The sequence below is a fragment of the Calliopsis andreniformis genome, chromosome 8 (assembly GCF_051401765.1).
Source record: "Calliopsis andreniformis isolate RMS-2024a chromosome 8, iyCalAndr_principal, whole genome shotgun sequence".
Taxonomy (NCBI): Eukaryota; Metazoa; Arthropoda; class Insecta; order Hymenoptera; family Andrenidae; genus Calliopsis; species Calliopsis andreniformis.
In genome coordinates, this window is record NC_135069.1 from 11,673,625 (window position 1) to 11,698,868 (window position 25,244).

Here is a 25,244-nt window from a genome sequence, read left to right on the forward strand (position 1 = left end):
GCGTTTGTTGTTTTAGGAAATCACTTAATTGCTGGTTTTGAATAAACTATTCTGAATCTCAGGAAAGTAAAGTGGGTACAGTTCAGGACAGAAAAGGTTCAATTTTGCTGTGCAATCAGATATACAAAAAAGGCAGTATCTTAGAAAATATCAGTGTGTTTTCATGTATGAAATTTAGAATTTCGTTTTTAATTGTTTTTTGTAATTTTGTTTTAACAGCCGCACAATGAATTAATCTGTGTGACTTACGCTCGCACAGACATTACATAATTATGTATTGCCCAAAAAACTCAACATTCACGACACAAGATTCCAATGTTCTTGCACCAAATTCAACTGCTAATAAGCAAACCCAACAAAATACACAGACCACACGTAACAGTATCACTCCACACGCTGCAACCATGGTGAGTTAGGCAATTAGGCAGTGGACACCGACTCCGACATTCAAAATATCACATCACCATCATTACAGTCAACGAATATTTCGAAGAAAGACTTCTACGATTGCTTGGAGGGTAATTCAGCATAAAAAAAGAGAAGCAACAACTCTATCAAGAAACCAGTCTCATTAAAAATGATACTAAAGAAAAACGAAACCAATCGTGTTCGGAACTGTTACCTACAGTCAGTAACTCAGGTATGTTCAACAACAACAATATTACGTACAATAGATTTGAAATTTTACAAAACATAACAGACGACAATATGACAGTAGCAAAACCACAACCGATCATAGTACCTAATATTCACAACATTCAAAAACTATTCGAAATGCTAACAGAATCAGCAGTTAATTGTACACTCAGATCCAACCTGGCACCATAGATGACTACAGAAAAACAAGATAAAAATTAGAACAATTAGGAGTAGAATTCAACACATTCCAATTAAAAGAAAATAGACTCTTAAGAGCGGTAATTAGCATACAACGTCAGATCCAAAAAGAAACTACGAAAGAATTAGAAACAATGGTACACGAAACTTCGAACCTACCACATATAGTGCTGAACACAGAGTCACAAAACAACTTCTACCAATCTTGTTCGGTTCGCGGTTAATCGTTTTACTCGCGACACTCGTCTTGCCGCTCGCCAAATTAATCTTGAGTGGCTGTTTCAAATTCCGGATGGACCTCAACAGTGAAATGTTATAATGAAAAACAGTGAGTCCGCACGACGACTCTATACTTCGTTCACTGGGAGAACGCAGTTGTCGGTTGACGAGTTTTCGTACTCTTTGCGCAGTTCACGCCTACGCTCATTAGTTATTGGCTCTGTCACTCCCGAGCACATCCCTACCCATGAACCCCTTGTTGGGCCCTTGGAGGTCCTACCATTTCTAAAGAAAGTCACTTCTTCAAGTGTTAGCGCATAAACGGTGTGAAAGAAATTTTGAGCAAGCAAACGATATTCTTTTAGATTTTAGTTTTCTCCGAAAGTATTAATGCGGCTCTGTTAGTAAATAAAAATCTTCTTGAATATCGTCTCTGTCGACCGAAAACGTACTGGTACTAGTCAGAATTCTTACTGCGTTGCAATACCATAAACGACCTGGTCGCATCGAACATTTTCTAGGAAATCCAGGAAACAGTTCTACCGTTGCTGTTTCTTTATAATCAAATAAGCTGTGGATTCTTATACATTGATATCTCAATAAATATTGTTTCTTAATAGATAGAAACATTTGTTTCATTTGGACACTAGGTATACAGAGTAGAAAGAAGCAAGGCGTGTCCTTTTAGGCTCTTGAATCCTTCACCAATCTCAGTGGAAAAGTCAGTCGGGGCAATGGAAGCCATCTGCGTGAAACGACTGCGTTCTCTCAGTGAACGCAGTATAGATGCGGTGAAGTTCAGATGGCTCTGACTTCTTTCCTTGCGTTCTTATCCAAGACTCGAATGCATCTTCTTCAGTTTTTTCGGAGTCCGTTCTTCATCTCCTTAAATCCCCCAAAGCGCGCGACTTTAAGGGCGTCACCGATTTTGTACGACGAAACAAATCGACATTGATTGGCCTTTGACCCAAAGAAGGAAGATCTTCCTAGTCACCCTGACGGGGGCAAAGAAACCGTCTTGATTTCCTCGCCACAAAGGTGGAGGAGACCTCTCCTTCAGGTCTAAGGCCGCGAAAATTGGGGAGGAAGAACGAACCCTGGAATAGCATGGCTCGAGCGGGCCCACGCGCGTATTTGCTGAATGTTTTTATGGCCGTATTGTCCCGCGAGTCAGCGTCAACCCTCTGAGTCCGAAGAGGATAAGCTGGCGAAGGCACCGATTGCGGAGCAATACGGCCCTCGGTGGTTATTAGGGAGGAACACTTCGCTCGAAGAAAGCACGAAATTACTTTATTCTGCCAGATGTGGAATTTTTGAAAGTACGGATGAATACACAAGGTATTTAAAAGAAACTCGGATTTCCACATCTGGCAGCAATAAACGCGATTGCCTCTTCGAACGGAACAAATCTTCTTCATAGATCTAGCAGTGAAATCTAACAATAAAGAAATATATTCTCTAGAGAGACTATTAGACACTAAAATCACAATAGAACCTCCACAAATAAAAAAAAGGAAATAGAACAATGCAAAAGATGTCAAAGACACAGATACACTCAAAAATATTACTACAACTTCTGGATGCGTGAAATGTGCTGAAGACCATCATACAACAGTATGTACAAGGAAAATTAGAGACGAAAACGTCAAATGCACAAACTGTGGCGAAAAACACCCAGCAAACTACAAGGACTGCGCGGCATATGTTATCGTCTCGAAGAGGAAATATAATCCATACAATACCTACCAATCATACGACACGCATGCCAAAAACCTGCAGTACAGAGGGGAGTGCCTATTCTATGCGAGTACCACTAAGGAGCGAACTACGAGAACAACAATAAAGAAACCTTGGACAACATAAGAATGCAGAAATCACTATAATGATGAAAATGATGACAGAAATGAAAACTGTCTTAAACTAACAAACAAAACGAGTAAAACTACTCCTAACAACGCTTAACCACATTCTACAGAAAGTATAAAATGGAATAATATAAAATAACATTGTGGAACGCCAATGGTTTTTCTCAACACATTTTAGTGGTCCAGGCATACATAAATCTAGCCAAAATAGACATATTGTTAATCTCCAAGTTACAATGTATACGACCCTAACCACCCCAGTAGTAATGCACACGCAGAGTGAGTAATAATCATTAAAAATACTATCAAACACTATATTTTACAACCTTTTCAGGAGGATTATGTGCAAGCCACAAGTTTAATTGTAGAAGATCGTAATGGACTACTAACCATATTGGCAATTTATGAACCACCACGCCACTAAATGGCAATGGAGGGATACACAAACTTTGTTAAAACGCTTGGCAACAGATTTATCATAGGAGGTGACTACAACGCTAAACACTCCTTGGGGTGCAAAAGTAACAAACCCTCAAGAAACCAGACTAATGAACACCATACTTAGGCTGAATCTAAAAGTTTTTACAACTGGAGAACCCACATATTAGTCCACTCACAAAAATCACAAACCGGATATATTAGATTTCTTCATCACAAAAGGAATAAATCGAAAAAGCTTTTCTATTCAGACATGTTTAGACCTTGAATCAGATGACACAGCAGTAGCAGAAATACTAGACGAGGTGGTAAAGCTCGTACAACGGAGGAATCTGAGATTAGCTCACGTTGACTTTTTCTGGTGAGTGCACCGCTAACTAGTGGTCAACCAAAGAGTGGTCTTTGGTACTCCAAAACCGAATAGCAGTCTCAAGGAATCAAGGTATGGTCGTCGATTCCCAAACTGCATTAATTCACCAAAAAACCGTCATTCTATTGCGAGCTGGTTCAACTGTCGTGCAAGAGAACGTGTAGTTCGAACAAGTCGAATGATCAGGTCGCTAGAGACAGAGATACCAGCGACAGAACAGCGCTCCTATTTTTGTCAAAGAGATTCGGATCTGTTTTAACGAGGTGCTACTGATCGCTTCTGTTTGCTCACTGTCGAACGATGGGCAGGTGTGTCTCCGCGTCACTAATTAGCCGCTACGCGGCGTTCGCTGCCTTCCCATTGTGGTGTTGTGTACCACTTTACCTATTGGGCGTGGGTGAAATAAAGGTTTTCACGAGAAAATTCTTTAACTTTGTAATAAAATTTATTTTAAACGTAATTACTGCGTAACACTCTTTGGTTTCTCTCTCCTCTCTCCTATCGGGCGAGTGTGTCGCCCTCTGGTCCCCAGCTTGGGTAACAAGAGATATGTCCCCCACACCATGTCTTTTTCTCTATTGTTCTAGCACTTTCTCTCTCTCTCTGGTACTCTAACGTCACAATACGACCTCAGGTGCTTTTTTCGAACAGCTGATGCAGTAATACCACAGAAACTAAAACATTTTTGCTATGTTTATTCTTAACATATCAGTACCACCTGTCGAAGTTAAACTTTCGGTAAGTCATGTATGACTGTAGGCAACGAACCTCGCGGATGAGGGATTGGCCTCGGAATGACCCCACATTTAAACACAGATTCACCACCAAAAAACGAACATGCTTACCAGTAAAACTAAACAACGACATACTACCTCAACAAGAAACAGTTAAATACCTTGGTATACACTGAGGTAGAAAACGCACATCCGTAAAAAAATAGAACAACTAAATGAAAGATATGGAAAACGTTGATGGCTAATTGGCAAAAAATCACAACTAACAACCAACAACAAACTACTAATATACAAAATTATCCTCAAGTCAATATGTCTCATTCAAATTTAAAACTCATAGAGAGATGGCAAAACAAAAAACTGAGGACCATTTTGAACGCAGAGTGGTATGTACCAGAGAAACAAATAAATAAAGAAACTATTATACGTACTGTAAAAGAAGAAATTGCCAAATATAACAGATTATATCAACAACAACTAAAGAACCATCCAAACAACTTGGCTCAAAAATTACTAGACAAGTCTGAAGATCATGAGAGACCAAGAATATACCTTTTTCTACACCTACCATTCATATTTACAGACATGCTGTAGTAATACACCAATGGATGTGCTTACGCTCATGCCAATTTAACCACTCATATGTTAGCGTCAACGTATTTTAAAAGCGAGTTGAGCGTGAACGGTTCCATGCCGTCTTGTCTTCAAGGGTTTTATGTATGGAACTTAGGCTATGTGGCCTTGAATGAGGGTGCGTGAGACTAAACAGCCTCGATGCCAGGCGATGGCTGATGACCACGTTGGGTCTCCCAACTATCGGGTGTTGAGGGATTGAATGTTTATGTGAAGAGATAGAGAGTTTGGAAATATCAAGCGGCCTGACGCCGCGTAGCTAAAGAACAGGGACTTTGTTCCTAAAGGATCTGGCCACGGAATGGGGAGAGTCTTTTGACTCTCTGGCAAGAGGACTGTGTCAAGGGACACGGCACTTACCCCAGAACCTTGAACGAGGAATCAATTTAGAAAAGTTTCTAACACATAAGCTCTACTGAATATCTACAATGTTACCTCCGACCATCACCTGGTCCCTTTTTTTGGTGTCAATCAGCGAGAAATGCTGATGCATTTCGAATAATGTAACTAAGTATATGAACGACTGCAACCAACTTAATCGAGCTGATTCGGTAAATCGATGTGTAAGCGTTCTCCTTTTTGATGTTATGACCCAAAAAGGAATAATATAAGAACAAGAATCGTCAGTGTGCGTAAGAAGTTGAATGCGAGATTATATAGAATCAAGGATCAGAGTGGATCCTTGATAACTACCCGCTGTAGGCTATACCCGCGAGAGCGAAAGTAACATTGTAACAGCGAGGGCGTATTCCATGAGCGTAAATCGTGAGCGTACTCCGCGAAGTCTGAATCCGCCTCCTTAGACTGCGTTGAGAGAATCCGCGAAATCCAAAATAGAAAAGTGCGTGTAGCAAGGAAACCACATCGAGAAGCGACCACGAACTAGCGATCAGTTAACTTACAAGGTAACAACGTTGAGATTGTACAGACAGTAAGAAGGAGTTGGTATGTAACTCGTAACATATTGAATATATGAAACTGACAAATCTAAGCATAATCTATCAGCTCCCCTCTTTCCTTCCACTACACACTTCTAAGATAAGTTTAATCAAGCTGAGTTTTAACACTTTAAAAGAGCAAGAACCTTCAAGGTCGATATCCGCCGCTCGAGACAACCGCCCGTCTAGTTAGGACGTAACAATGATAATAGCACTTTATCAGATTTCAGTAAAAAAAAATTGTTGGAAAAGTTGTGATGGTGCAAGCAAACAAATTTTTTTCGAAATTCGTACTTCTGCAGGCTGGGGTGGGGGCGGTTCGGGTACCCCTCCCGAGTCGTACCGAACACCCCCTCCCATAATGTATGATTGCGCCTGCGCTTTCACGAGACGGACATCCGGACATCCATACATACTGAGAAGAAGAAAATCTTGAAAAATGAAAATTAAAAGTTACACTTTTCAGAATCACATTGTGAGATTTTAGCAACAGATGCATCAATTTTGATGAGACCAGGCTTAATCGAAAAATCGTACCAATATTATATTGCGATAATACTGAATTTTAGATCTGAGCTACGGATCTAATGATATACACAATTAAAGCTTTTCAAACGCCAAACTCCAAACAATGTGTATGTTCTGTAGTACCAGCTGCACCTCGCATATACAGTAATGTTGCGGACGAGAGCCGCTCTCGGGTCTGGTCGCGACTCTCGTCCGCGACTGGTAGTCGATTCGGCTTCCTTTGCTCTCGGTCGCCGAGATAATTGGTACACGACCGGAGAAGCAAAAAAAAGGGTCTCGCTCGAGCTCGATGCCCGAAATCAATGACGTCAGAAAAGACAAGGATAGCATTAGGGATTTAATAGGAAAAATTGAAGTTCCTTATTTGCAAACAGATTTTCACGCAAGTAACACCAATCGATTCCTTGTGCTCTCCCGATAAAAATGATATCAAATACGACATGATTCCTATTATTTATAATAAAAATATTTAAATAATAAAGGTTGGAACCCTGCGATGGTTACGGAGAATCGTCAAAGTTACTTTTCTATCAGTTCTTTACGAGCTAAAAATGACAGTAAATGAAGATTTGGCTAACAGAATTTATGTATATTATATTTAATCGATATCGGAAAGAAGATATTGAAAATAAAAAAATAAAAATTTCTAAACATTTAAAACGGAACTTATATACTTTTTGTGTCACGCTTTCATTTTCTTAATAATTTCAATCATTAAATAATTAAACACAAAAATATGAGGGAATAATAGGGAATTAGCCCTATGACGAGAGCCGCGTTCGTCGAATTGACAACCACTCACGGACGAGAGTCGCGCTCGGGTCTAGTCGTGCTTAAAATCGACTACCACTCACGGACGAGAGTCGCGCCCGGGTCTGTTTACATAACGCGACGAGCATGACCTTCCGTTCTACAAATCAAGTTTTATGTATCATTGTTAAAAATAATCGGAATCATGTCCTGTTTAACATCATTTTAATCGGGAGAGCACAAGGAATCGATTGGTGTTACTTGCGTGAAAATCCGTTTGCGAATAAGAAACTTCAATTTTTCCTATTTAAATCCCTAATGCTATCGTTGTTTTTTATGACGTCCTTCTTCTCAGGCGTCGAGATCGAACGCGATGGTTCCAAGAATTGGTTTCTCGGCGGCACGTATCAAACGAGGTAGTGGGGATAAACCACAGCTCTCGTCCGTGTAGACGAAACGGCTCTCGTCCGCAACATTACTGTACTTGGCGTTGTGTCACTGCTGTACCGCTTGATTACCGATATTGTTCATGTTGAATATATGATGACGCATTCGTAGTGGTTAGAAGAGAAACTTTCGGGCGAATTGGCAAAGCCGAGGAACTTGCAGGCCCTTGAGCAGACCATATCATAAAACGAGTGAAGCCATCTGTTTTTCTTCCAACATCGCGTCACGCTCCTCTACGGAAAAACCCGAGGTCCCAATATTTGGGTACCGAGAGCGTGAAGGGAGAACGCTATGAAGTGTCCTCACGAGAAGACGTAGGCTGTGCCACGTTCGCTACAGTATTGTGGGAAATAAAGTATTTTGTGTACCGAGTACGAATTAATTATTCTCACATCAATACCCACAAATATTACAACAGTTACCAATTTCAGTAAAATATTCTACAAGTATAGAAAGAAAGTAAAAGTAAATTTTGGTACAGATGTAAGTACAATTTATTTTTAATACTACATCGTTGTTAATACAAAAGTTCATACCTTTAAAAAGAGGAAAATTAAGACTATTTTAAAGATCATAACTAGGTCAATTTTTTGAAAGCACGTTAAGCCGAAGTTTTGTATGCAGACTAAGGACAGCGATACAAATGACTAAGAACAAGTAAATTCACGTTACTGTTCGCATTTGGATGGACACCCGGTTTTAGCATCCGAGAAGAAGTATAAGCTCAACACATTCACCGCATTCAACGTATAAACATTCGGAGTCTTAAGATTAGAATTTTCTACGAACACTTTGGCCATCTTCATGATATTCTCGCATTTCATTACACAGGCTGCTCCATCGAAGCTTGGTTTACCCTGCTCGCTCCTGGCACAAGGGTCAAATAAGTAGAACTTTCCATAATGTTGCATAACCGCAACCGCCATGTTAGTTGTGTGAAGAATGCCAGCGCAATTCGATCGGAAGAACATGGCCAGAGACTCTGACAAGTCAAAGGTATGAAGTAATCCAGCCGTAGTGTGATTGTGAATGTGTATCGTGGCACGGAAATCGCCAACGATAAAAACTGTAAGGAGTTCACTAGGCGATAAATTTCTAAAGCCAGGACGCGCAGCGCGCACGCTATCTGAGTGCAACAGGTCCCCGTACTTCAGTATAACGTCGATGAGTTCGGGTGTCCAGGTTGAAGGGACATGAAGAAGTCCCACAACAATGGCTACAGCTGCGATAGCAGTACTTTGGAAACCACGGGTCATGGTACTCCAAGTACGGTGGTTCATATGTAAACTGCCACGCAGCACACTGAGTTCTTCGTCCACGATACGGTATTCTGTTACTGTCTCTACATCTAATGTGGTGTTTTTCTTCATAGGTTGCACCGGAATCGAAGGAGACACGCAGTCAAAGTATGGCCTGAAACCTGCAGGACACGGTAAAGGCTCGATCATAGCAGTTCTGATGATAACTCTGCAAATCTCGTAGCGACCGTATTTCTCTTGCTCGTCGATATTGGCAAATAAAACCTCGTAGAGCGGTTCTACGCAAGCGAACCACATCACACACGAGGTACCATAGAAGTCAGGTAACCCTTGATCGCTACGTGCCCGCGAATCATACATAAAATACACGCCCATATCTTTCCAAATAGCCACCATTCCACGATCAGTGACCAAAATTCCAGCTCGATTGTTCTCAAAGAACTTCTGAATTCCTTGTTCCAATAGAATTGGTGGAGGTGGTGGAGCACGCACTCTTGTTGGAGTTCTACTCTTTTTCCCTCTAGTTCCCCTGGCTCTTCGTGCTCCACCTCGTCTTCTCTTCTTCTTATCTTCGGGAGCAGGCGGAGGAATCGCAACTATACCAGAAACCGTGCCAGGCTCTATGTCGGCAGTTAGAATATTAACACCTACATAGAATACCCTGATAATATCTTTAGGTTTAATTCGTAATATTGTTGGTTTAGCCTTTTGAGTTTCTCTGTGAACATTAATTCCAATTGCTAGAATTTCATCCATGGTTTTCCTCGTCCAAGTAATGGGACTTTTTACAACGGACATTCCAAGAGCGACAACACAGTTAGCAGCAGTCTGCTTATTCCGGAAGGATTCTGGAAAGATCTCATCTCCCTGATGATAGCTGCCACGAAGGATTGCTCGAGCTTCTCCATGTACTCTCCTGTAAGCGTTCAACGGAGGTAGATTTGAAGGACGAACAGCTGAGCTTGGGTCGAATCTCCAAGGAGGAAGTTTGTTCCAATTGACTACATCAATTGCGATCAGCTCATAGTCTCCGTCACTTCCAAGGAAATCTAACAAATACTTCACCAGAGTTTCCTTATTTGCAAAGCGTAGAACTTTAGGTGCAACCGTTGTGGTTTCCCCTGTTGTTGTCACCCAAGTAGGTATCAAAGCGTAATACTCGTGATCGGACTTCCAAACAGCTATATTTTTATTCCCACTTACACTTAGAGCACCTGAGATACATCGTGAGAAGAATTTATCGATGCCTGATTGCAGATCCTGAACCTTTGGTGGTTTCGCGGTCAAACTGCCAGCTTGTACGCAGTCCTTGATTGTCAAGTTAATACGGCGATTCGAAAGGAAGAATTCTGTCATGATATCATTGATTCTCGGTGTAGCACTCTCTCCGAGTCTCTCAACACATTTTGAGTGTAATTTGTCACCAGTAACGATAACTTCATCGAGTACTGCTTGTGTCCAGTATCGTGGCTCGTAAACCTTCGAGAAAACAATAGCCATAACTGCAATAGCTGCCGTCTGTTTGTCGCGATTAGCCTCCGCAAACCTCTCGTCATCCAATTTCACTGTGCCATCGATATTCCAAACACCTTCGGTCATTTTAGCAAAGTTATACCAAGGGTTATCCCCTGAAGTTGGCTTCGTTGGGCGTTCCCCTTCGGCAACTCGCGTTTCGTAAGCATTATCTAAATTAACATTATCAATAACAAAGTCCTCTCCTGTGGCAACTGCTTGGATCGAAGTAACTAATGATGCGATATCAGTAAACCACATTACAGCAGCTGTACCATCTCTTTCTCGTGGTTCAGCTCGGGTGTCCCTTCCTTTGGGATCCATTGTAAAATATATGTCGCCTTCCCTCCAAATGGGCATCATTATATTGTCTTGCCTAAATATACCCATGGCATTCGCTTCAAAAAAAGCTTCCAACTGCGCTTCTAAGTCTGTCATTTTACCCGAAATAGCCTCTTCTTCAAGCTCAACATACATTCGATTTACTCCGACGGTAAAGTCCTCGCTAATTTCACTAGGAAGAAGGTAATTTCTTGGTGTCTCTTCTGTCGTGTCTGCTTCTTCAAGATTCTCTAAATTGTCCATAGCAATCTTGTCGCCTAGCTTCAATATGTCATCAAGTACTTCTCTATACCACAGATGTGGATTGTATAATTTCGTCATTGCCAGGGTAACCAAGGCACTTGCTGCTTGCTGCTTGTCTCTAGTATGACGCTTAAACATTACCTCATTAGCCTGATTAAAACTGCCTAATAGAATGGCCCCAGTATCTCCTACGCTATAGTAATTGTATAAATCAGGTTTCACCGGAATTAGTTTATCTGCTTCTATTTCCTCTTCAGTCATTTCAGGACCAATGGAAATACTCTTTATGTCGTGGATAGCGAATTCACTTTCAGGTTCTGGGTCGTGACCTGCGTTTGTTTCGATCAATTTCGCAAGCACAGGTAAACTCAGAGTTCGAATTGCGCAGGCTACACCTTCCTCTTCATCCTCTGGTGACGATAAGCCTAAATTATTTCTAGGATTAGGATCGAAACAGTAGTACACGTTCTGTTTTACTACGTCGTCCTTTTCTTGGACATCCTCTTCAACTTTCCATACAGCTAGGCTCAAATTCTTCAAATCAATGATACCATATTGATGATTTTCAAAAAACTGATTCAATGCTGTCAATAAATTTGGCACATCGCTGTCATCCGGTGATGTCAAATCCCCAACAATTGTTCCTTCTTCCACGTCAATTCTTATTTTTCTATTCTTAAAATACAAATTTTTCTTCAAATTAGATACAAAAAAATAATGCTCGCTGTCTTCATCGAGCTTCATAGAAGAAATGCACCAATTATAGTAAGCATCTCCTTCTCGAACTATTGTGTCAATCGTCTCATCTGTCCATCTCGATGGTGGCGTTTCTCTAGCACTAATCAACGCCACGACTGGCATAGCGAGTCCTTGAATACCACGACTTTCATCTTCAAAGTCTTCATCCTCGTTAGATATCTTTCCTTGCAGTACCCATGTTTCTCCAGCTATTCCAGGTTGGAAATCGAACCAGGGTCTGGTCCCGGGGATGTCATCCAAGATTGTAATGTGCCTAATAGTAAAACGATCGTTTTTCTTCGCAAGCTCAACATTTTTCCAATACAAAGCAGCCAGTGTATCAGCATTAGGAAATCTGATTACACAACAATTTCCTTTTTTTCTTGGCGCATCCGCCTTGGCGCCTTTTCCGCCTTTCTCATCACGAACTCTAACACCAATGGGGTCACATTGACGAGGATCGAACATGTAAAAACAGTCATCCTGACTCCAAATCGCTACAGACATTGCTGAAGATTCAATTACACCTTCAGTGTTAACTAAAAAGAACTCGTCTAATGCTTGTCTTAAGTTTAACACTGTTGGGATCTTAGAACTGATTGTACCAGTGACTGTGATGAGGTCCACATCGATAACTAACTTCCTGTCCTCCACTTGAATTTTCACATCGTATAAATCAGACGCAGTCATGTTCCTTATCATTGGTTTCTCCGATTTCACATCTGCATACAATGTATCCCCTAATGCTAATATTTCATCCAACTTTGGCCTTAGCCACGTTTTCACAGGATGAACCTTTTTCATGGCAATAGCCATCACGCAATTCGCCACATTCTGCGCTCCCTTACCCTTGTACATTTCGCTCGCTTCATGTGTCAAACCATGAAGAATTGCCATATTTCCAGGTAATTCTCTGAACGTCGATGGTACATTCACGTGCATATTCTCATAGTTATAACCAGTGTCAAAGTTATTTTGATCTACTAAAGGATCAGTGGCAAAACGTTTGTCAATGCTGTAATTTGAAATGGTAATCGACAAAGGTTCCCTGTGAATCTTGGCGGTTGTGGCAGCTTTCACCTTGTCTCCTTTAGGTACTGGTTTAGTGCAATCCATTTTGTTCTCATCAATATCTACAGGATTGATGGCACGAAGGACACTTTTGTCTACTGTTAAATGAGTAGCACTTGGAAGGCGATCGATGTATCCACGACCAACCTCTGCCACTCGCAAAATGGTCACCTTGTCAATGCAATACCTAGAGTCATATCGTTTGTCCATGCTTTTAAGGAAGTGCTCACATATATCATGCAAGCATTTGAATCTCATGACACATGCTACACCTTCCGGATGGCGAACACCTTCTTCGTCACAAGGAGCTGGATCAAAGTATAAAAAACCGATATCAGGGTGACGCCACATAGCGGTTGACGTGCCTTGAGCTGTAACCACACCAGAGTCACTGCTTTGAAAAAACTTTCGCAAGCCATCCGTGAAATCTGGACAGCCTACAGTTTCGCTGAAAAGATTTCCATAAATACCCGTCTCTTCAATGCAAACTAAAACTTTGTAATTAGAAATGTAGAATTCTGGGTGAACCAGCTTGGCTTTCATATATTCGTCCTCTTTGACTCGGTTCCTCATGACGCTAGTGCGAAATACTTTGTCACCATATTCCAACACTTGATTCACATAATCTTGAACCCATTCTTTCGGTTCAAAAAGACGCCCATATACAATAGCTACTATTGACGCTGGAGCAGCTTGGCGACCGCGACTTCGATATTTAAAATGAAGATCGTTCATTGCAAAGGAACCTCGCAGAATCGCAGAATTCGGTGTCAGAATTCGAAATTTGTGCCATCTCCTTCCAACTTCTCGAATTACTAGCTTGCGCTTTGGAGCAGCATCACCTTCTCCAGATGTTCCGGGAGTATTCTTGATATCTGTCTTCTTCTCCGCAGTCTCGGCCGACATGTTTACTCTGTATTTTTGATTTGATTAAAGAATATATAACTGGTTTTAATCATATAGAGCAGGCCTGTTCTGCTCGTAGCTGTTTTGGGAGCTTAAACTTCCATAAGCATTTCAGAGCCTCCCCCATTCCTATTACCCTATTTATGTCACTAATGACGTCAAAAAGTTCTGTTCGTCTAGTATCTCTGAGCAGGGTTGCCCTGAAATTCTTGACCGCGAGAAAAAGTTTGTGTTAAAGTAGTAAAGAAGAAACTAGAACTGTCATTGGGTGTTGGATATTGAGAGTTGTGGGAATAACTGCATCACTTTACCAAACGATGCCTCCCCACCAGTTCCAATGGTTTCCTCACTAGTACCTACTCCCGAATAAGGATGCTACTTATTGCTAAGATGAAACCTAGTGCTTGGTGTCGTCACGAAGTAGAAAAGGAACTTTTCGAATGGGGTGGGATTTATCCCTCCAACCAGTGATTGTTACGAATCCCCACCCCATTTGAAAAGTTCGCTCTCTACCTCGTGACGTCACTGCACAGCAGCTTGCATACCGGCCCTACTCCCGAGTTAGAGAGCACTAGGGTTCGTTGGTGATTACGAACATGTGGGACGCGCTAGTGGTTCGCTTTCACCTTACGGCTAAGTGTTTCAGGACAACCTTGTCCCTGAGGGGTAGTTGACAGGCTGATGGTGAGGGAACCAGTCGCCTAATAGTGAGGAAAACGGCAGACTAAGACTGCACTTACGGCGGATGCATTTTCTGACAAACTGTAGATCTGACGAATATGTCTGAACTATTTATTGTATGAACAAGACAAGTTCAGACGTATTCGTTAGAACATCAGTTCATCAGAAAATACATCTACTGTAGCCGCAGTCTAAAGTTAAAATTAATGACAGTGGCCGGTGAAGGCCACTTTTTCTCGCATTTGTCTTCCCTCCATGTTACTCCGCTTGAACATACAGACTATGACTACATACACAGTTCTCATGCTTGTATCGTGTGCAAATATCATGGCGTGCATGCTCACGCTGAGCCATATGGAAAAAAAGCAAGCACGAGACACAAGAATAGAAGCCGTGACCTTTATCGGCTTATGTCACTGATTCAGATTTTAGCAGTTAGAGTAGTACAGTCACGTCGAGGAAAGTGTTCCTCAGGCTTGTACTGCATCATTGACTTTGAACTCGACATTTGCTCATGTTTCTGAGACCCATAAGGAGCATTCAAGCTCTCAAATCGATTAGCTGAACTGGCCTGCTATATAGGCTGCAGTCCGAAATTCAGTTAAAACCGCTACTAGTGTTGAAGCTGTATGCATTATATTACATGGTGAATACAACATTCAACAGTTTCAGCAGTCTCAGCTAATTTCGAACTCAAGCCATAGAATGGTGTATTTATCTCTACCACTTAAAATATCTTTCTTGCTCTTAAGAGCCCGGTCATACGAACAATGGAACTAGAGAAATTATAACGAACGCAACGTCTTATTGATGTTCGTGTGATCGGACTCTACTGTACTGACTTTCATTATGCTCATCGGTGACTATCACTTCCACTTTAGGATAACCGTAATTCAGATACCGCAAAGGGAAAAACATACTAAGATGTACCCAAAGATGTCACTTTTATCTACTTCAACAGTTTCTAAGATATATCGAAATCTTTGAAATTATGGAACGTGATTTTGAAATTACATCTGTGGTTTTGAGGCAAAATAATCTAGGTCACATATTTTTGTTTTTGAGATATTAACGTTAAAGTTGTGTCTTCTTGAATTTTTATTTATAAGTAAAAGGGTCCTTTATAATGCTTTTAATTGCGTCGCGAAGTTATGAATCGTGAATCCGAAAGCAATATGAATTACCGTAGGTCTTCAACTAACGCAAGAACGCCGACGTGTCACACCCGAATCCCTACCAAGGACTCCATCTTGCCCTTTCTCTATTCCCTACTACAGTCTGATTTTCTAGTGTTGAACCCTGGTGGTCAGGTCCTCTAACTTGCGATGTTGTCGCTTCTCTAGATCACGAACGGTGATTCTTCCACACCGCATGCCCTATTCATTGGATCTTAAGCAATTATCTACAAATACTTAATCGTAGGTCCTCACAGCTTATTCTCTATCTTCGTCTGGCGTCTGTCGTCTTTCTTTCTTAGCGGGGCCACCTAACGCTATTTCATGGCATTTGGCATTGACGAATCCTATTAGCCATTTAGGGAGGCTCGTGTCGCATAGAAAAAATGGTGGACCACTTTGTTTCGTTTAACTCAAACTCAAAACAAGTTAAACGATCTTTTAGACAACCTGGTAACTTCTTACAAGCCCGTATAATACCTAATCGATATCAGAATCCCTTAGATTGATGAAGGAATACGCAAAAAGTAATCAATTTAGCATGGGGTGTCTTGCAGATGAAGGAATCTGTTTTATCGAGTCACTGAGAAAAACGCACTTGCTCCTAAGGATAAAAAGAGAGATCCGATCGGCTACACAATCTGACAACGTTGCTTGAAATACACATATCTAACATTGGGTCCCTGCTGGGCCATGTGTCGACCACTTGGCACGCTCAAGACTCAACTCTGGAAAATTATACTGTAGTGAGGAAAGCATTGGAATTGGTGGACAGACATTGTTTGCCAATGTAGCTATCCGAAAGCTGAAAGTATATGTGAAACTGAGCGTGTCCTCTTCCAATCTGACCAGTTAGATCTCTATACCTTTCAGGGATCATCTCTTGAGCACAGTACCTACTCCCAAGCAAGGATGGTATGAAGCTTACTGCCTGCTGACATCACGAAATACAGAGGGAACTGTTCGAATGGGGTGGAAATTATCCCACTAAGTAGAGATTGCTAGGTACCTATTCCTTTGAAAAAATACCCTCTCTACCTCGTGACGTCACCAGAGAATAGGTTTCATATCATCTCTGCTCCCGAATAAAGCATTCACAGACTAACGTGAGTTTGTTGTAGCGACAGCGAATTCCCGACGAATAATATGATGTGGACTTCGCGCGTGCATGTGTGTTGGATCGTGTGGCTTGGTCGAGTGAGTCGATTGCTTAGTGTGAATGATGAGTGTGGGTGTTTAGGTTAAGAACTAACAAAAAATGAAGGGAAGACTTCGAAAAAGCATTCCGTACCAGTTTAAGCACAATCCTGTTGAGAAGGCAATTTTCCTCCTCTTTGCAGTCCCATGTACCGAAAAAACAAAAACTCACCCTGAAGTAGAGGCAGTTGAATCTGCTGCGTAACCGCTAATCAATTACAACTACTGTATACAAACTATAATGCGTTTTAAATACAATCTTTATTGCCAATATTTTAAAAACGTGATGATTGTTTATTAAATACTTTACATACAGTTAGTTTGGCGTGTAAGATGTCTCACGACCAGTTCCTTAAATCAAAGAGCTATCGCAGACACAACTCTATTTTTTTTTTCTAGAAATATAAATTCTATATTCTACATCCCCACCAAAACCTTAACTCGATTTTTTTGAAAATGTGACTTAGATTGTTTTGCCTTGCAACCACAGATAACAATGTGTCTGCATTGAAACTGATTATTCCTACCTAATGCCGCGTTCACACTGGTATTCGCGAATAGCTTGCGAACAATGTTCGCGACCAGATCGCAAACACATTGCAAATAAACCACCATCATATCTACAGATTGTATAAAAAAATGTAGAACATTTCAGTAGGGTAAATTCTATGTACATAGCCATAGAAGGAAGTTCATGTGCCCATACACCCGGAAACGCCTAATTTTTTAGTTATACGTTATTTTATGTTACATAAAATGCTGGCCCCGAACCCGCAAAAAAATAAGCGTGCAATATTTTTAGAGAATAGGTTCTAGACACAAAAAATAAGGAAAAAGTTTAAATGCACATATGCGCCAGTGATTACAAAAGTGGTGTGTAAGACCAAAATGTATAAAAAGTTATTTTATTAATTGAATCGCATGGAAATAAATCAAATCGCAAAAAACGAAAATGTAAATTTTAGAAAAAGTTTTGGACTTTCACAATTTTCATAATCCTTGGTGCATATGTCTAAAAACACATCATTTTTTCGTTACACGGTATTTAATATTGCCTAAAACGCTAGTTTAATACAGTGGCTCCGGGTTAGTACACCGAAATTTCTCCGGCATTGTTGGTCGTCGCTATCCCCATCACTTCTTGGAAGTGACTTCGTCAAATGTCTTCAGCATGACGAACTTAAAGTAAATAAGCATAACCTCCGTGAACGAAACCCTTTACTTATTATGCTGTATATTAATGTCTCACACGCACTCATTCTTTATTACTCTACCTATTTACCCATTCTGAGACAAACGACTTCAAGAAAAAAAAAGCATTCGATAATTTCTAGAAGTGGGACCCTCCCGAGATAGTTTGGTCAGACTTGGTCTCGAACCATGACCAACTAACGCGGAACCACTGTGCACACAGTTCCATTTATCCCGTCAATGGATTAGATCAAGGGGATGTAGGGAATTTTGAATAAGTCTATGTCGACTTGTTAGAGATACAATTCTGGAAACCTTGCTTAGGCGCCGCCAGTGTTTAAATGAATGGCTAGCTGGACCGCTTTATTTGACATATAAACTAACACCGACATTCTATTTTAACTTAAGTTTTGTCATTGACTAAATATACGAATAGACTTAAGGACCTAAAATCACATATGTCAGAGCGGCGACATTACTGACAAAATTAAGTAAGAACAGAAGTTTACGCCATTACACTTTTCATCTTTATATTAGAAGATTTTGAGATGGGAAAGGACTCATTCGATAGAGGAAGATTCAATCAAGTGTACCCTAGCCATGATTTAGTCAGATTCTGCTGATATTCAGTAATACCTGTGTTCAAAGTAAAGCAAAAATCGACAAATTCACATAAAATCAAAGCATTTTTAGGTAATTTAGAGATTGTTCTAAGCGAAATCATAATCAGAACGCACTCAATTAAACCTTTTTCTATCGAATGAACCCTTTCCCAGCTTAAAATCTTCTACTATAAGGACGAAAAGTGTAATGGCGTTTCGGCAGTGCTTTTTCTCAGGTTAGGGATAAAACAGAGTACCAAAGTAATAAGTTTAGTTTGGCTTGTGCACACCAGGTGGCGCCTAATCAGGAGGCCCGTGATACCCAATTTGGCATGCCTGTTTAGAGAATTTGTTCCTCCACTACATACACCACCGTACGAGCTACGTGTACCGTTTATGTCCCACAAAAAGTCCCGTGAAAAATCATTCTGAGACACACTGTTGTGGCACTAACAGTGGGTGAGTTCGACACTTCAGACTACTTCGGACAGCTTTGGAAAAAAATTTGAAATGTTTAAGTTCAAGTCATCAAAGCAAGCGGCACGAGCAACATTCAGTCTTTTTAATATTACAGATGTTTTCACTTTCCGACTCGGAAGGAGATTCTTCGGTGAGATCTCCAAAAATTTTTATGAAATTTCGAGGATCAAGTATGAAAACCAAACGATGATATTTTATGGAATATCTCATGCCAATGCGTATTTTTTTATGAAGAATTAAATTAAAACAAATTTATGTACAAGATGATATAACCGAAAAGGGGCGATTTTACGTGTAATAATAATCCAAAAATAAAGAATACAAAGTTTTTATAAAATACTTAGTTTCTGAGAAAATTGAATTTAAAGATTTGTGTGGTATGTGTACAGAAAAATAAGCAGTGCCAATATCATGATAAGTACTGATAATACATTTATTAATAATTGTATTGCTTTATATTTACCATTTATATTACAAAATGAATTGCTGAAAATGTCATCATTGTTGCTACATACAAATCCTTCTTCGAATCGGACAATCACGTACTGATATTTCGGTAAAATCTGTATTATTGCTTCTAACTGCAGAAGATTTAGAGTGCTTCCTGCGTATACTAATTCTTTCATATGACTCAATAAATAGCTTATTGTTAGCATTCGAGAAATTAAAGCATCATAATACGGTAACATCATTCTATGATTCTGTGATTCGAAGAACAAGGATTTGTATACATCAACAGGGATGACACTTATACTGCACGCATACTAAACGAATCTTTAAATTCAATTTTCCCGAAAACTAAGCGTCTTATGAAACAATTTTATTCAAATGAACAGATAGAAGTCACACGGTGCAAGATCTTGCGAATACGGAGAATGATCAAGCACAGAAATGTGCTTGTCCGCTAAAAACTGCTTCACAGATAGGACATTGTGGGCTGGTGCGTTGTCCTGGTGCATTCCTGTGCTTGAACATCCTCCATATTTGCCAGATCTCGCACCGTCTGACTTCTATCTGTTCCCAAAAGTCGAAAGTGCATTGAAGGGAACACATTTTCAGTTTATTGGAACATATAAAAATGAAAACGGCAGAGTTGTTGAAGAGGCTGACAACTGATGAGCTACAGTATTGTTTTAAACAATAGAAAACACATATGCAGCTGTATGTAAATAGAGGAGGAGAGTATGTTGAAGGGGATAAAAGTTAAATGCAACTTTATTTGCAATAAATCACATTTCTCACACCAATCTCGTTATTTAATTGCCACATCTCGTATAGAATGTCATCGTTTGATCTTCACACTCGTCACTCAAAATGTCATAAAAATCTCTGGCAGTTTCACCAAAATATCCCTTTTCAACATAAATCGGAAAGTGAAAATATAAGGGCAATCATGAAGGTCGTGTGGCTCATGGCTCGTGCCGCTTGCCGACGACTTGTACAGTTGAATATAGCGTTTCAAGAGTGAGAGAGTAAGGTTAATATTCGCCTTCTCTCGTACATCGAGATTACATACATGTGGCTCGTGCAGTAGTAGGTGTAGTGGAGGGGGAATCATAGTGTAGCTCCATCTCGCATTCATCAGACATAATATTATTTCTGTGACGAAAACAGTAACAGCAGATACCGACCAAGCAATCTCGAAAAGCCACGTGACTATCCCTTGTACTTTCTCGTCCTAGGCAAATGGTGCTCTAGAGCCCCATTACCATTTTCATATCACTCTCGACGTTATCGATTCAGTCAGAAAATTTTGTTTTTCACCAATATTTCAAACATGAATTACTTTAAATCTTAAGATTACTTTCAGTAAATAAATTATACAATTTATTTTATTAATAAATTTCAATAAATAGGTAAGTGTTTGCTTCTATAAATTTTTAACACAAGAATTATGCAAACATAACTGAGATAATTATGCTTTTTAGAAAAATATTAGTATAAATGAAAAAAAAAACGGCAAAAGTAACATTTGCATTTTTTGTACAAAAAAAGTTGCATAGTAATTCATTGTAAGTATTTAAACAATTTCCTTATACATACATATTTGAGTTACCTTTTCATATCATGATTGACTTTGACTTTTACCGCATTAAATTAATGAAATTAATTGTAAAAAAATAAAAAGTTTCCTACTACCTTTTAATATATTAAACAAAATGCGAAGAATTTAAATGTTTTACTAAAACAAAATCTGCTCATAATTTGACACTTACAGCTTAACATGAAAAATGCAACATAATATTTAAGTAAATAGAATTGGCTATTAAGACTCTGAAGCGTTATTGCTATCTTTATCTTTAGAACTAACGTATTTCGAACTCTCAGTGCAAATCGTTTAAGAGGTTCCACCTGAGTTCCAGTGAGTTAAGTTCAGGATCATAAGAAAAAATCACCCTCGCCCAATTTCAGGAGAAATTTCAGGAAGAAAGTCTAATTTTTACTGTACAGATACAAATCGAACGTTGAAGAAAGAAGTTGAGCAAGCATGAACTAAGTGATACATAAATAAGTGATACAGTGAGTGCAAAAAGTATTTATACAGCGAGTAAATTCAAATCCCTTTGTATAACTCAGTCTATTTATAAAATTTTATAAAATGTACAACTGGTATATAATTTTATAAATGGCTAGAGTCAAATTAAAAAAAAACTGTATAGATATTCAAATAATTTTCGAAAAAAGTCAACAAAATTCCATTTTAGGTAAAAACAGCCGCGTAAAAAGTATTTGTACAGCACTTGTTTAGGACTACAATGTATATTGTAAATAATGGTCGGTCACCTCTGTACAGTATTTAACTGTGCCAGTATGTTTAAAATCACTATTACAATCGGTAGCGTTTAAAATCTGACAGTATTAACGACTATAGAGCATAGTGGATCGAAAAAGCGTAGGAGCGACCATTAAAGAGAGGAACATAATTATAATTAGTATCATTAATAGACCTTAATTTACGATTCAAGACATAATTCATCGATACGAATTATATAAAACAATAAAAAATAATTTCAGAAGTGGGCGTTCACAAAAAATTAGTAAACATGTCGAACAAATTATTTTTCATATGATTAATAAAAATCCCAAACTAAGTGCATGTAAAATTGCAGATAATCTTAATAATCTTCTAGATGGCAAGATTTCACTTACTACCACTACAAATTTTTCACGGACACAAGGATATGATAGCAGAATAGTACGTAGGAAATGTTTTGTCAGTGACCAAAATAGAACAAAGAGATTAGAATTCGCGAAAACTTATAGAAATGCTGACATCAACTACTGCAATTATGTAGTTTTTACAAGCGAAAATACATTTAATATCTTCAGCTCCGATAGATGTTATACTGTATGGAGAAAAAAAATTAAGCTTATAATGTTCAAAATTTAGAGCCTACTGTGAAGCATGATGGTGTGTCTGTGTTTGGGATTTCACGAGTGCTGCTGGAGCTGGAGAATTGCATTTCATAGAAGGGATCATGGATAATGAACTACATATATATTAACATTTTAAAAACAAACCTCCATGCTAGTGTGGAAAAATTAGGAATTAGACATAATTTTGTCTTTATGCTGGACAATGACCCCAAGCATTTTGCTTATAATACAAGGATATGGATATTATATAATACATCATCATATATGAAAATCCCCTCAGTCATCAAATGTAAATGTAATAGAACTTACTTAGAAAAAAATATAGGAAAACCTAAGTATTTCTTCAAAAGAAACGTTGAAAAATGCAATACGGAAAGAATAGTACAAAATTACATATCGTGTGGCGAACACTCTTACATTATTTGCCGTAGCAGCAGTAAATGTCCAAGGAACCCTTACTTGCTAGAATTTTAGTTTATTATCTATCGACACGTTGTACCAAGGTCTTGAACTTAGTCATAATTTTTATTTTTTCCACATGTTCATTCAAAGTCGAGGTGCTCCTTGGGTTTATTGCTCGCTATAATCATTAGTAGGATTAGCGGCGTGGGTCATTCGGGGATGCAATCGGTGCCTTCGGATGACCATTCGGAAAAACCAGAAATTCCCACTTTACCGAATATTTCTTAACCCCACTACTTTTAGACACTGCCTTCTTGCTTCCCTCTCTGTTTTGTTATAACCAATAAGTATTCACGCTTAATTTGTAAACGTCCCAGCATAACACATAAATATCGAGACACAGCAGCGAGATTGTAGATTTTGCTTTGAATAAGTCTAACGAAAACCAAGAACAGTGTGTACTAATAATAGTTTTGAGTCACTCCATCAACAAATTTACAGTCCACTATCAAATTTTAAATATTCGCACAAAGTTAGTTCGGCGTGCGAAGTGTGAGTTAATTTATCTCATCAAATAGAAAACGCACACAACAATTTGGTCCTTTGAGCCGGATATTGATGACAAAGGAAGCTTGTGCAGCGCAGTGACCACCAAGGAGTGATTAGGCGATTTAGTGCATCAGCTTTGGTTATCGAAAGCATTGCTTATTAGTGTTGGAGATTGGATTATAACAGAAGCTTCAACGTTTATACGTCTCGATCTTAGCCTCTGTGCAAAGAGGGCAGATCAACAGTACCACCGTAGGACTACACGTCGCCGGTGAACTGACATATCCAAAAGCAACCGTATCGGACACTCCAACCAAGGAAGCAGCCTATTAAGACACCTCAACCAAGGAAGCAGCCGTCAGACAACGGATAATTCAAGAGTGACACATCGAAACATACCGTAGCATCGTAACAGTATCATCGAAGCAACGCAAAATCGTCGAGGAACTGTAGCAACATCTCAACCGTCCCAGAAGTTCAAGCGTCTGAGGATTCAGTATACGAATCACCATTTCCTTAACATACTTCACTTCGTGTAAATAGATCTTGATTTCGTTCGTTATATATGTTGAGTTTTCATAGGAATGGGAGAATCATTTTACCACGACACGTGGTAGCACAATGAATACACCTTTTAATTCTGTACATCCGTATATTATAAGTGCGAGAGAACAAAAAAAAACTTGAATATCGTGAGTGACGACATTGTACAAGTCTGGTATTATAAAACTTACAATGCGAAAAGAAACACAACGCTACAAAATAAATTTCGCCAAGCTTATACATTTGAGGCCCCGTTCGACATAGCGTCAGCACACACCAACCTGCGCCTCCGCACCGCGGCGCCACATACCAAACAGGAAACAGAAAATAAGTTCTCCATAACCGGAAACAACTGATACCGCGAACCGCGTATAATTATTATTCAACAATATTAATTATCGGTGTAACTTGTTACTAATACACTTGTTAGGTAATACACAAGAGTCAGTTCAATTGAAGAGTCTCAGGAATCAGGGGACAGTGGGCTTCAATAAAGGGACAGCTTACACGTACAGGGTGTTTCTAAATTCGTGGGAAAACTCGGAGGTGTAGGTAGAAGACAAGAAAATAAATCGAAAACTTCGTATGCAATATTCTCAGAAACGCTTAATTTGTTAGTTATACGCGATTTTATATTTCGTAAAATACCGATGTAACAGTGACCCATCCCCTTTAAGGTTAGTGTCCGGGCTTCGACGAGGCCTCGAGCTTTTAAAGATCTAGGCATTTCTGGGCATATCGCAGTTCGCAAGATCAATCTGTCAAAACGTATGAATTAAATACTGTAACATATGAACAGCATCAGCTCCATTTTTAGCGGTACGTTATCTACAACAATTAGCTAGCGACGAACAGACTACATTTCCCATAGCAGCAGCAATATTTAAGAAGGATTTTTACGTGGACGATTTGCTCATTGAAGCCGCCACTCGCGAATTAGCATTAAGGATACGGGACGAAGCAATATCATTAGCAACGTTAGGAGGGTTTAACTTAAGATAGTGGACATCGAATGATGTAGGGTTAATTCAGGATTTAGAGCTAAGCAACCATGAACGCACTCTTTCTTTAGATATCGACGAAACTAGGAAGGCATTAGGTATTTGTTGGAAACTAAGAATAGATGAAATTTTGTATACCATAAGGAGCACCGAAAGCAATTCTAGGCCGACTAAACGTACAATATTGTCACAAATAGCCCAATTATTTGATCCAT

The 25,244-nt window shown here is 39.4% G+C and overlaps 1 protein-coding gene across 1 annotated transcript; it reads right to left on the reverse strand.

Moving 5' to 3' along the window:
* Positions 1-8,427: 8,427 nt before the first annotated feature.
* Positions 8,428-13,830, reverse strand: LOC143182524 (uncharacterized). The gene has a single exon (XM_076383564.1). The coding sequence runs from the start codon at positions 13,828-13,830 to the stop codon at positions 8,428-8,430; it is 5,403 nt and encodes a 1,800-aa protein (XP_076239679.1).
* Between the last annotated feature and the right edge of the window lie 11,414 nt (positions 13,831-25,244).